General features: G+C 43.2%; 1 protein-coding gene across 2 annotated transcripts; it reads left to right on the forward strand.

Annotated features, from left to right (window-relative positions):
* The first annotated feature begins 1,233 nt into the window (after positions 1-1,233).
* Positions 1,234-5,480, forward strand: LOC109827312. 2 transcript variants are annotated; one of them, XM_020394305.1, is made up of 7 exons: positions 1,234-1,858; positions 2,282-2,996; positions 3,191-3,550; positions 3,645-3,963; positions 4,272-4,547; positions 4,643-4,735; positions 4,861-5,480. In XM_020394305.1, the coding sequence occupies exons 1-7, from the start codon at positions 1,536-1,538 to the stop codon at positions 5,454-5,456; spliced, it is 2,682 nt and encodes an 893-aa protein (XP_020249894.1). In that variant the 5' UTR covers positions 1,234-1,535; the 3' UTR covers positions 5,457-5,480. The 2 variants fall into 2 exon arrangements, with proteins under 2 accessions (XP_020249894.1, XP_020249895.1); XM_020394306.1 differs by having other exon boundaries at positions 4,649-4,735.
* Positions 5,481-13,863: the final 8,383 nt, after the last annotated feature.

Genomic DNA, 13,863 nt, shown 5'->3' on the forward strand with positions numbered 1-13,863 from the left:
TTGCATTGAAGAACACAACAAGAGAGAAGGCCATGGCAGAGTTATACGAACAACTAACAAACTCTTTGCTGATTATTTGATTTGATTCCATCCTTACCTAGGAGGAGCTGCTGAGGAGAACTCCCTTGAGATCATAAAGAAAACCGTAACTAGGAGCTAAAATTAAGAGCATGTTTATGAACTTTGGATTATAAACCACTTGAGTTACAGTTGCAAGACTTCAGGACAAAATTTCAAATTATGAAATATTTAAGGGATCAATATTTTAAAAAAAATAACCTACTACCTACAGTGGTTACTTGCAATATAGCAAACCATCAAAGATTGCTTCGCCACTGTAGTATGCAAAAAAAACAAGCTCCTCTAGGAGTAATCCTCTTACCGGAGCTTTTATATGATTTTGAAAGTTTGTTGGGGGTTTTGCGCAAAATGCTGAAACTTCTCGGGGGTTTAGTGTGATTTTAAAAGTTATTGGGGTTCTACTGCAAAACGCTGAAAGTTCTTGGCAGTTTAGTGTAATTTACCTGGCAGATCATCATCTGCAGCAACGAAGATAAATGTTAAAATCAGAAAATTAGCTAAATTGCAGAAAAACACCATAAAATTTTACCTCATTAGCACACAAAAACCTCTTTTTTCCTCGATCTTTCCATGCAAGGAATCAAAGAAAATGCTGTGAACTTCCTGAATGAGCCATCAACTCATAGATCTCATCAACAAAGAGCAAAGAGACTCAGATTAGCCCTTTTATCAGACATAACAAAAGGGGATAAACCCAAACCCTAACCCGAACCCCAACCCCATCTTTCTCCTTCTCCCCCCTTTCTGTCTGCAGAAAATACCAAAATGGCTGCAAAAAATGCCTCGCCATTGGACGCGCATGCAGATTTAGAGAGGGTCATTTTTTCTTTTTATAATATCATAGATTTAAGGGCATGTAAACAAAAAACCCAAAAAAAAGGGAAAAAATGCGTCTAGGCCCCAAAAATGGAATCGAGAAATTGCTTGAAAACAACTAAACAGCTTCCCTAGAAACAAACTCTCATCATCGTCTCTTATAAGCAGAAGAGAGACTTCATCGAAGATTTTTTTTAAAAAAAATACAAAATCCTGACCAATGGCAACGAAAGAAGTACTTGGGAAAAGGCCTCGTCATAGCGGAGAGACTCTCTCATCTCATGGGAGTGATTGATCAAGGACAAATTTTCAAAAGGGAAAATTGCTTCCAGCCCCCAAAACAACACAGAACGTGCTCTGGCCCCCCAAGACCTTTTCAACGTTCCTTTTACCCCCAAAACCGCCCCCGATTTTCTTCCAGCCCCCAAAACCAATCCCCAGGCGTAACGCCGTTTAAACCCCGCTCGAAATGCCCAAAATACCCTTACGTTTAAAATTCCCCGTTATGAGTTACCTCCTCGTCCGTACCCTGTCATCTCTCTCTTCTGCAAGCAAACCGACTCCAGAAACCCAATTCAAAACCCTAGCCCTAAATCAACCGACCCCAACTCAAACCGAATCAAAGCAAAGGGATCAAAATGGCCGGCGATTCAACCCCCAAAGCCAACCTCAATGCCGACCACAGCGAAAGCGATTACGCCCAGCGGTTCGAAATCTCAGAAAGAGCCCAGACAACTGCAGTGCGGGCTGAATCTGAAGCTCGGGCTGCGATTGGTGATGTTCTAGAGGACATCGCAACCAGCCATTCTCATCCCAGAAGCCCGCCTCAAAATTTAAGTGTAGGCCCACGCGAAGGTCTAGAGGGCAGCACCGGCACCACCGGCGCGTCCAACGATGCCACTAGAGCGCTCCTTGGTCTACAGAGAGGAGAAGAAGAGAAGCACGTGGCAGCACCCAAAAGGTAATTTTTACCGCAAGTTTTATGTTGTTAAGGTTACGGTTTGATTGATAATGCTCTTAGTCTGGTGGGAAGGTCCAAAATTACGGTGTCTGTTAGCTGTTGAGGTTACTGTTAACATGCAAGGTCTATGCTTTTATTGCTGAGGTTGTTGTTTATTTGTAGAGGTTAGGCTTTGGTTGTTAAGGTTAGGTTTTGGTTGATAAGGTTGTGGGGTTGTTGTTAAGGTTGTTGGTTACTGCCTTTATTGTTAAGGTTGTTGTTTAGTTGTTGAGGTTAGGCTTTGGTTGTTAAGGTTAGGTTTTTGTTGTTAAGGTTATGTGGTTGCTGTTAAGGTTGTTGGTTTACCCGCAAAGTTTACAGCATAGCTGTTATGTTTACTGATTATACTCAAAAATGCTCTCGTCTTGTGTTTTTGTTTTGTAGAAAAAGGGCAAAGCCAGCTATTACGTTGCGGCCCACCGCCAGCTTCGGTGCCTATCACGACTTCATGCAGAATTTGGTGACGCGTATGGGGCCAAGGCATTTTGCGGCCTACGAAGATAGTGTATTCAGACACTACGTCCAATTTGGCCCACCTGGCGTCGATCTTCCCACCTTTGAGCACATTTTGAGTCAGTGGGACAAGAAGAGCAAAAAATTCGTCTTCACCGATAGGAATGATGGAGAAGAGATCCCATGCTCATTCAACCTTGAGTGGGTAATGGAGCATACATGGTTCTCCAATGAGGGGCTTCATGTTGACCACAATCGGGACAGGAAAAATAGGATTTGGTCCAGGTTCTTTGACAAACCCGAGACGGGGGGTTCCAGCAGTATAGCTCCCCCCAAAGGAGGCCCCACCAGACGCAATGTGGAGGACCTGCTCTTGAAGCTGGTACTATCTTCTGATCGCCGAGATGTGAAGGACTTTGTCCTGCTACAGATCCTCTATCAGCTGAGCATGATTTGGTGTCCAAGCAGTGTTTCCGGCGTTCCTAGGCATTTATTCAAGTACGTCGACAGCATCGAACAGGTCAACAACACTGCTTGGGGGACCTATATATTCAGTGAGACATCTGACGCGATAGAGAGGGCACTGAAGGGTCCTGAGCCAGGGAAGACGACATTATATCTGCAAGGGTGTACCCCTCTAGTTTGTGTAAGTAATCATGTTTTTTACTGATTGTGAAGGTTAGGGTTTAGTTGTTAATGTTACAGTTTCGTTGTCAAGGTTACGGTTTGGTTGTTAATATTACGGTTTGGTTGTTAAGGTTACGTTTTTATTGTTAGGGTTACTTTATTAATTGTTACGGATGAAGGTGTTTGTTAAGTTTTTATATCTCTAATGTGCAGTTGTGGTATTATGAACTCACCGGCATCAAGAAGCCAGCACTTGGTTGTACGGTGAGGCCTCCCCTGACAAATTGGGTGAGACTTGGGCACGTTGCTGGTTCTTTGAGATTGGCCACTGTTGTTGCGAAAGCAAGCAAAGCTACGATAAAGCTTCCACAGCAACATGGACAACTTCAAAGAATCGAGGGAGGTTTTTGGGGGAAGGAGCAGGGGATAGAGAAAGAGAAGAGGAGAGAGAGAGAGAAGAGGAGGATTAAGGGTCCGGCTGCAGTAGACGCCGGCAGGGCTCGTGGCCCAATAGACCTTCTTCACAAGAAGAAGAGGAGAGAAGAAGATGACGACATCCCAATTGATGCACTTGTAAGAACTTAGCAATCGTGGATTTTATTTGTTTTTGAATTAATTAATCCTTTTAATAGTACTCTACCTGTCCGTTGCATATGTGATGCCACAGGATATTGATGAAGACGCCGAGCAGCCAAATGATGCAGTTGAGCAAATGGATTGGCCTCAGCAAGTTATCTACTGGAAGAGCATCGCGGCAATGAACGAATCATTACGCCGCGAGAACGAGAATAAATTCAAGGGTATGATTGCTGCAGACCGTGTAAAGATAAGTGCTCTTTCTGTGAAGGTGGCTAAGCTGTCTGCTCAAAATAGAAGACTGAGAGAGGAACTAAGCGAAGCACGATCCGGAACCCTCTCTGTATACAAGGATAAGAGCCCTACAGGATTGGTGTCCAGCCCATTGATGGAGCCGCAAACTTGTACAGGTTAGATGTGGCTTGCAATTACGTTTGCGTGTTATAGTTAAAAATTGATTGATAAGTATATGGATTTATTGTTAAGGTTAAGAATGTATTGTTAACTTTACTGATCTAATGTTAAGGTTAGGGATTTATTGTTAAGGTTAAGAATGTATTGTTAACTTTACGTATCTAATGTTAAGGTCAGGGATTTATTGCCAAGGTTGGAGATTGATTGTTAAGTATCTTGGTTAGTTTTAAGGTTATGTAACTGATGCTATGTTTTTTTTGACAATGAAGTACCTAAGCTCATTTGTGTTTATTTTTTGAATCAGACACTCCAGGCACCGTGGGTGGCATTGATGTACAGTACGATGGGGATGTCAATAAATCATTATTATTTGATGAAGCTAATAAGGAGAGCGAGGCCCCTCCAACAGGGAGGGCCTCTCCACAACCATTGTTTTCTGATATCCACAAGGAGAGTGAAGATGCTCCGCCAGGAGAATTACCTCCACCAGAGGCATCTGCTGTTGACAAGGCCCTTGAGGCAGAAATAAACGAGGGAGAGAAGGTGTCCCCGCCAGCGAAGGAGCTACTAACTTGTACAGGTTAGCTTGCTTTTGTACTATATGTTAGAGATTGGTTGTTATGTCTACGTATTGGTTGTTAAGCTTTTTATTGTTTATACTCTGAATATTATCAGAAACAGGCACTCAACGCGAGGGCACTGGAAGGGAAATAACGCCGGCGGTTGAAGTCCCTTCTGCAGGTGATGGGGAGACGCAAACTTGTATAGGTTAGCAACTTTTTCACCATGTGTTTAGGCATCAGTTGTTAGGTTTACTATGAAATTGTTAAGTTTAGATAGAAGGGGCTATGTTTTCTTAATATTTATACTTCGAATGGGTTGTTTGGAATCAGACACTCTGCGGGAGGACACTAGGATGGAAATAAAGCAATCAGAGAATGCCCCTCCACCAGCAGAAGAGACATCAACTGATGACGAAGATGCTCCTATTGTGTTTTCAAAGGTTTTGAATAAGAGAAAGAGGGGTGCAACGGGGGCACGCGGGAAGATGGCCGCTGCTGCACCCCCTAAACGGAAGAGATGCAAAAGATCGGTGAAGCCTTCCAAGTGGGTAGTCACCCCTTACACTGAAGGGAAGAAGAAGAAAGAAAAAGACAACATAGGGGACAAGGCTATAATAGAAGTGGGTGGGGAGGAGGAAGCGCAGGTGCAGGAAAACAATGCAGAGTTGGCTCCTGCTCGGCTACAAAGTGACCCCCACTCTATCTGGGAAAAACACATGAGTTCCCCTATGAGTTCAGAAGAAGAAATGTACAGAGATAAGCTGAACGAGGGGATTCCCTTTCCAGATGGCTTCATCATCAAGTTTTTGGGCGACAAGGACACATTTGTACATAACTATAAGGTGTCAGCAGACGTTGCCGCGCTACTGACGGAAGAGGAGCAAAAAGCTCTTAACCATTTTTGCATTTGTAGATGTAACAAGTAAGTATTTACCTCACATCTCAAGTATTTACGTTTGTTGTTTAGTTTGCGGGTTTGTTGTTATGGTTACGGGTTTTGCTTGGGTAGAAAGTTGATGTCTTCATTGATGTAGTCATTACAACTTCAGTCGTTACAATGACAACAAAAAAGATAGTCTTTTTATAAGACTCTTACACAATGAAAACAAAAAAGAGTACAACTCTCGTCAAACAGCACAACGGGCGTTTATCCTTCGTTGCTTGCGTGGGATCTTGGACTGTGACGGGGACGTTGATATCTATAGACCACCAAATGATTAGATCAGATCCGAAACTTTGTTGATTAGCAAATCAATCAAGAAACTGAAGTAATTATCTCGACAACAGTGAGATAACCACTCTTCTCGAGATCACCACAATGGGGTGATCTCAAGGAAAAGAACCGTGCTATAGATCTATCGAACTCCTCTTCTTTATGCCAAAGAATTTGCTGAAGTCTCCTCCTCCTCTCTAAAATTCATAGTTCTTTAGTCCTCAATTCAACAGGGCTTTGCCAACGCTCGAGAATTCCAGATCTGAAAAAATAAAGGCCCTGAGCTGTATTTATAGGTTTAGGGACCATGTTTTTGGATAAGAACGATCGATTTAATCTTATCTTCAGTTGTAACCACTTAACCACGTTCTTGGATGATATCAGATCAGTTGAAACAAATCCAGGTGGTTAACGGTCAAAAAACGGCTTTAAACTACCAAAATCTGATTTTCGGGTCTGTGGACACCCTCGGGTGTCTCGGCCTGGTCGAGACACCTCTGGGTGTCTCGTCGGGGCACGAAATGTAGTTCTGCGCGTCTTTTCCGTTTCAACCGTATCTTCGTCGTCTGAACTCGAAATCGTGCGATTCAAGATGCACGGAAAGTCGTCGAGAAGATCTACAAGCTCCTGTGATTGAATCATTTGTGGAGTGGATGGGACATGAGGTGTGTTTCGTCTTTCGTAAGTAACATGAAGCTCCCGATCAGTTTGTATTTTCGTTATTCCAAAGTTTTGTTGCTTCGCATGGTTCGTTGACTTACGTCATGCACTTGTTAATGTCGATTAAGCTTCTATGACTCGGATAGTGACTTTCATCATCTTCTCTATGCCTCAAGCTACGTGTGAGGGCCCGTAGAAAATTTTAGATGCCTATAGATACCCCCTCCAAAGTGTTTCAACCTCATTCTTTTATAGAGGAGGCTGGAATACTTTGGATGTGATCGGTCCAACCTTCAGTCGGTATAAAAGGACCTATAGTTAGCATTTTTTCTTGACTCCTTTGATTTTTAATCTATTCGATATTTTGATGAATAGCTAAAGTTTTCATGGCATTGCGTTTATCGTTTGGCCGTCATCGAAGTCTTGAATAGAAACAGGTGAGTTGATTTTGGCTCGTGCTGTCGAGTTGACTTTGAACTGACTAACTCTGCCAAAATATATTGGTTTAGGGATACGCGTTGAACGGTGTTGTTTCGGATCACCCAGCGTTGATTTTTCATCACAACGTGTTGACCTGTGTTGACCTAGGGTTACGCATTGACCGGCTTTGACCTAGGATTTCGGATCGCCCGGTTGTTGACCTAGGGTTTCGGATCGCCCAACGTTGACTTTTCATCGCAACATGTTGAATGGCGTTGACTTAGGGTTACACATTGATCGACGTTGACTTTTCATTACAACACGTTGATTGGCGTTGACATGGGGTTACACGTTGACCGGTGTCGACCTAGGGTTTTGGATCGCCCGGCGTTGACTTTTCATTGTAATGCATTGACTAACGTTAACCTAGGGTTATACGTTGACTGGTGTTGACCTAGGATTTTAGATCGCCCATCGTTGACTTTTCATTACAACGCGTTGACTAGTGTTGACCTAGGTTACGCGTTGACCGATGTTGACCTAGGGTTTCGGATCGCTCGCCGTTAACACAGTTTATACCCGTACGTTTGCTGGAGTATACATAATTTAAGCTCTTAAGTTATTAGAACATGACGATTCCAATAGTTAGGGCTGTAGGACCAACTGTTAAAGCTGATTCGTCTATAGATATGGATCTTATCCCGAAGTTGTTGGATGCTCGAGTCACGAGACCAACTAATGGGGCTGATGCGTTAATGACTCTCACATTCATAGGATTTTTGGCAAACCCTCAGCCATCAACAAGTTTGATGAGCCTTTACCGATTACCGTTTGAGTCCGGCTAGCATACGAATTATTTAAGTCTGTTCCGCATGTGATGTTGTGGTAAAAGAGTTATCTTTTTTAGTGCTACGATATTAAATATGTAGACTTCGTCTTTCTCACGGGAATAGACCACCCGACCATATATATCAGATGTAGACTTAGGATTTTTGGCAAATCCTTAGCCATCAACGGATTTGACATGCCTTTACCGATTACCGTTTGAATCGGGCTTGCATGCGGATTGTTTAAGTCCGTTCCGCATGTAACGATGTGCTAAAAGAGTTAACTCTTTTAGTGCTATGATATTGAATATGTAGATTTCGTCTTTCTTACAGGAATAGACTACCCAGTAACGCGTCTTAGGCGTTGACTTATCCCTTCTTAGGATTCGGAATAAAAGTCCCCATACTTGGATTCTTGTGTCTTTTTCACTCGGCGAAAGACTAAACCGGCAACACATGTTAGGCGTTGACTTATCTCTATTTAGGAGTCAAGATAAAATTTCCCGTGTGTGTAAGGCACATATTATGGTGTTATTAATAACAACCCGCCACAATGTCGAATATGTGGGCTTTTGTCCTTTTTTACAGTCAAAGGCTAATCGACAATGCGTGTTAGGCGTTGACTTATCCCTACTTAGGCTTCGGGATAAAATTCCCCAGATTTGGATTCTGGTGTCTTCTTCAATCGGTGAAAGACAAAACCGACAACGCGTGTTAGGCGTTGGCTTATCTTTACTTAGGATTCGGGATAAAATCCCATGCGCGTGTAAGGCACGAATTACGGTGTTATTAATAACAACCTTCCATAATATTGAATATGTGGGCTTTTGTTCTTTTACGGTCAAGAACTAACCGACGACACGTGTTAGACACCGACTTATCACTACTTAGGTTTCGGGATAAAATACCCCAGATTGGTATTCTGGTGTCTTCTTTAATCGGTAAAAGACTAAACCAGCAACGCGTGTTAGGCGTTGATTTATCCCTACTTAGGATTCAGGATAAAATTCCCCATACGTGTGTGGCACGGATTATTATGTTATTAATAACAACCTGCCACAATGTCGAATATGTGGGCTTTTATTCTTTTTACGGTCAAGAACTAACCGACAACGCGTGTTAGACACCGACTTATCCCTACTTAGGCTTCGGGATAAAATGCCCCAGATTGGTATTCTAGTGTATTCTTCAATCGGTAAAAGACTAAACCGATAACGCATGTTAGACGTTGACTTATCCCTACTTAGGATTCAGGATAAAATTTCCCGTAAGTGTGAGGCACGGATTATGGTGTTATTAATAACAACCTGCCACAATGTCGAATATGTGGGCTTTTATCCTTTTTACGGTTAAAGACTAACCGACAACGCGTGTTAGGCGCTGACTTATCCCTACTTAGGCTTCGGGATAAAATTCCTCGCGCGTGTTAAGCACGGATTATGAGAGTTAAAAAGGTGGTGTCTTCTCTTGGGACAAAGACAAACCCGATACTGGAAAGGAATAATTTTATATTCTATTTCCAATTGCAAAGGAGAATCGAAGTGGGATTTCCACCTCGAGAATCTGAAAAGTGAAACTAAGAGTGGGATCTCTACTCAGAGAATTGAAAAGATTCGGATAATCTTAATCGTCGGAAGGTTTGATTACCAAACTAAAGGTAAATTTCTCGTTTATCGAGGGTGAATTGTGATTATAGCCCTAACTGTAGGAAGGTTTGACCAAGCGGGAGTTTAAGGTGACCTTAACTGTAGGAAGGTTTGATCACTTGATTTGAAAGTGGACCACTCATTTATGGAAGGAATCGAGAGGGGATTTTGGTTTTGGCCCTAACTGTAGGAAGGTTTGACCAAGTGGGAGGTTTGAGATGATCCTAACTGTAGAAAGGTTTGATCGAGTGGGAGGTTTGAGATGATCCTAACTGTAGGAAGGTTTGATCGCTCGATTCATGGACCTTTCATTCATTGGAGGAATCGAGAGGGGATTTTGGTTGTGGCCCTAACTATAGGAAGGTTTGACCAAGTGAATAATAAGAGTGGGAGTACAAATTACAGTATGAGTGTTGATTCGTACAAATCACTTAAAGGGGGTTCCTGGTGTTAAGTGGCAAATACATAACACGGAGGGGTTTGATAATCGTCAATGATCAGGAGATTAAAATTCTGAATACTATGTCTGGACTCTAACAATCAGAATGTTGAGTGCACAGACGTAGTGAGAGTTTGTGTGGGAGTTTCTTATTCATCACCTTCTTGTAGTGATCGGGTTATCCTTAAAAATATACTATGTAGAATTCTTCCGGAAACTTCCCGTTACATGAATTACCCACCCCCAGTTTTTTTGCAAAACTGGGTCTAATATTAAACTCAGTTGGATGACCGGGTTATCCTTAAGAATATTATATATAAAATTCTCTAGGAACTTCCCGTCGAATGTAGAAATAGTTTAAACTCATATACCTATTGGAGTGCCGGGGAGCAGTTTAACCTCATATACCAGTTGGAAGATTGAGAAGCAGTTTATACTCATATACTCTTCGAAGTATTCGTTCGACTTAATTGAGCGTTATGACACCGGCTTCAACCAAGGTTTGGATGCTATTCTTGAGAGAGAAGCAAGCCTTGGTAGGATGAAGGATCCTCTTATGGTACGTACAATACTTCGGATCCGTAGTATTGTCAGCTTCCTCCTGATCTGCTATAGGTGGTAGCTTGATCTTGTTATTTTCAAGGAGGAACTCGAAAATGGGTGGAATGTCTTCGTCGTTGAAGGAGTACTCCTTTTGGAGTCTTGGATCCGAAGTCTTTTGCTGTCTTCGGGGTTGTTGTTGTGACATCTGATTAACGTTAATAATTGCTGTAGGTGCATTGACCTTACTACGGGAGGCGAAGTTCGAGTTTGGAGGATTAGCCGTCGGTTGGCTCCTCTCAGCCTTCTTCCTTTGGAGGAAGCGTTCGGTCTGCTCTCCACGCACTATAAACTCTTTCCATGTGTTGGATGGTGCTACTCCCATAACTTCCAACACGTCCTAAGAGATGTTGTTGTGGCATGTTTGGAGGATGAAGTCCTCTGTGATCGGATCTCGACAGTTCATCACCTTATTCCAGAAGCACTTGACGAAGTCGTCGAGCGTTTTCCCGTCCTCTTGTTTCTTCTCGAAGAGTGTCCTGATGGATATCTCGGCATTATCATCAAAGAAGTTGCCAAGGAATGAACTCTCCATATTGTCCCAGCTATTGATGTTTCTAGGCTTGAGACGATGATACTAATCAAAAGCAGGCGCGCGGAGGGTGCTAACGAATGATCGAACCATCAATGGTGTTAAGTGACAAATACTTAACATGTAGGGGTTTGATAATCATCAATGATCAGGAGATTAAAATTCTGAATACTATGTTCGGACTCTAACAATGAGAATGTTGAGTGCACAGACGTAGCGGGAGTTTGAATGAGAGTTTCTTATTCATCACCTTCTTGTAGTGACCGGGTTATCCCTACGAATATACTATATAGAATTCTCTCGGGGACTTCCCGTTATATGAATTATCCACCCCCAGCTTTCTTCGTGAAACTGGGTCTAATATTGCACTTAGTTGCATGACCGGGTTATCCTTAAGAATACCAAGCATGATACTCTCTAGGAACTTCCTGTGAGAGAAAAGAAACAGTTTAGACTCATATACCTATTGGAGTGTCAGGGAGCAGTTTAACCTTTTATATCAGTTGGAGGATTGAGAAGCAGTTTATACTCGTATACTCTTCGGAGTGGTGCACCGTCATTCGACTTATTCTAGCTTTATGGCGCCAGAGTCGATTAGATCTTGAATCATGTTCTTTAGACCAAAACAAACCTCAGTAGGATGTAGAATTCTCCTGTGGTACGCACAGTAGTTTGGGTCTGTAATCCTCTTAGCTCCCTCATGATCTTTAATCAGTGGTAGCTCAATCTCACTGTTATTCAGGAGGTACTCGAAAATATCCGGAACTTTCTCATCCTTGAAGGAGTACTCTTTTTGGAGTCCTAGATCTGGAACCCTCTGTTGCTTTTGAGATTGTTGTTGTGACATATGATAATTATCACCGATAACCACAGGCATTGACTGCTGGCCTCTTTCGGTTTTCTTTCTTCTGAGGAAACGTTCGGCTTGTTCGCCACGCACCTTCAAGTCTTTCCAAGTGTTGGACGGTGCGACTCCCATAACCTCCAATATCTTAATAGATAGATTGTTATGACATGTCTGGAGGATGAAGTCCTCCGTGATCGAATCTCGGCAGTTCATCACCTTATTCCGAAAACGTTTGATGAAGTCGTCGACTGTCTCTTCGTCTTCCTGTTTCTCCTCAAAGAGTGTCCTGATGGATACCTCGGCATCATCATCAAAGAAGTTGCTGAGGAATAAGCTCTCCATATTGTCCTAGCTGGTGATGCTTCCAGGCTTGAGACGGCGATACCGATCGAAGGCAGGATCGCGAAGGGTGCCGACGAATGACCAAACCATTAAGGCTTCATTGCCGGAGATCGTGCCCAAGTGGGACTTGAAGTAGATTAGATGCTGAGTGGGCGAGCCCTTCCCGTCGAACGGCATGAAGTTGATCAGGTTAAACTTCGCCAGATATGGGATCGAATCCCACTCTTTCATCTTCATGACGGTGTGAAGTAGATTAGAGCATTCATTTTGCTCTCGAGGTCTTTCCTCTTCTCGTCCTCGTCTGTATCATATTTTGGACGATTTCCGAGAGGAATAATGTGGTCACCCCCGATATTATTATCTTTGGCGGGACCACTCCCAGCATTTTGGTCAATAGGGGGGTTATCAGCATTAATGTGTTCATCCACATCTGAATCGCTAGCTGCTTGGCTGACATCATCATGACGGCTGGATTCAACTATTTGATTCGACAAGGCTCGGATCTGTTGGTCGTGCATTTGTCTCATCTCCTGCATAGCCATTTTCATTTCGATTTTGAATGCTTGCTTCTGCTTGGCTAGAGCATACTCAACCATTTTGGTTATTTCCTTAGTGTTAATCATAAACACTTTACGGGATTGTCCAGGACTGGAACTGCCGAGCAACCGTCTGACGCTTCATCGTCTGAGGATAGTCCTTTATTCATCCTCAGATAGTCCCTGCGTCTAGTAGTTCCCACGCGTAGCCGAGTCAGATGATGCGAAATGAGGGGGTCTGAACTTGAAGGTCGAGTCGATTTTCCCTTATCAACCATGTTGGTGATGACTGCGGGTTGTTCAGGCCCGACGGCTTCTAACTGGAGCCGAGACATTAGTTAGGCTATCCCCGAATTGACTCTTCTTCCTGGAGTGAAATTGGGGTTGGAGCTATTCGAACTAATCAGAGACTTCCCCTTATCGACCACGTTGATAGTAATTGTTGGGAGTTCGTCATCTTGAACAACCGATCGTTTTTTGTGAAAATATCTTGATTTGGGCTTTGATGCTTCAGTGGAGATCCTCTCAAACTGTGGAGTGGTACTGGGGTAGCTACATACTGATAATACTATCCTTATAATTTTGGTACATAGACAGTGAGAGTTCGCTTTTTAGGTACCTATCTTTCGAGATTTATTCGTACCCCCAACCCGATAGTACAACCCATCGAAGTTGTGGTCAGAGTAACCTATCGGCTGTTTACATGAATTCTCAGGTATAACCCGTTCGTCTGTTTGACGCATTTTCTTCTGAGTAAACAATGCCTTGTTGGTGTCTGTAGGAGTCGCTCGTTTGGAATCACACTTTTCTGTGGGTAAAACCTTAACGGGCTCCTAGCCTTTTGTACGCACCCCCAAGCGGGCGGTTACAGGAATCAACTTGTTAGGAGGTCGCATACGACCCCTAGTCTGGATGTTTGCTCGGGGTTCCTTTAACGGTCCCAAGCGTTCCTTAACAGGCGCTTTGCCTCGATCTTTGGGTAGAAAACCGAGGAGATGCTTCAATGGAATTCTAGATTTGGAGAGATCCACGCTGTTGTAGGGCCTCACCGGAGGTGCGGGGCAATAGGAGCGGGATCAGAAGTTGACGAAGGCTGCAGAGCAGCCTCGGATCTGGAATCGAATGAGAGACACGACTGGTGTCTCTTGGGTAGAGGCATTATTTTTACCTTTGGCATCCAAACCTGCTTAGATCTTGGTAGTTTCTTGACCACCTCTTCCCGCTGCAATTCTCGTGCCTTACGCATAAGGATCTGGGCATGTGCAAGAAGT

Source organism: Asparagus officinalis, unplaced genomic scaffold, assembly GCF_001876935.1.
Source record: "Asparagus officinalis unplaced genomic scaffold, Aspof.V1 AsparagusV1_Un130, whole genome shotgun sequence".
Taxonomy (NCBI): Eukaryota; Viridiplantae; Streptophyta; class Magnoliopsida; order Asparagales; family Asparagaceae; genus Asparagus; species Asparagus officinalis.

Coding starts and splice junctions, on each gene's coding strand:
- LOC109827312 (XM_020394305.1), top strand. CDS start 1,536: ATGGCCGGCGATTCAACCCCCAAAGCCAACCTCAATGCCGACCACAGC. Junction 3,964..4,271: donor GGAGCCGCAAACTTGTACAG/GTTAGATGTGGC, acceptor TTTTTGAATCAG/ACACTCCAGGCACCGTGGGT. Junction 4,548..4,642: donor GGAGCTACTAACTTGTACAG/GTTAGCTTGCTT, acceptor GAATATTATCAG/AAACAGGCACTCAACGCGAG.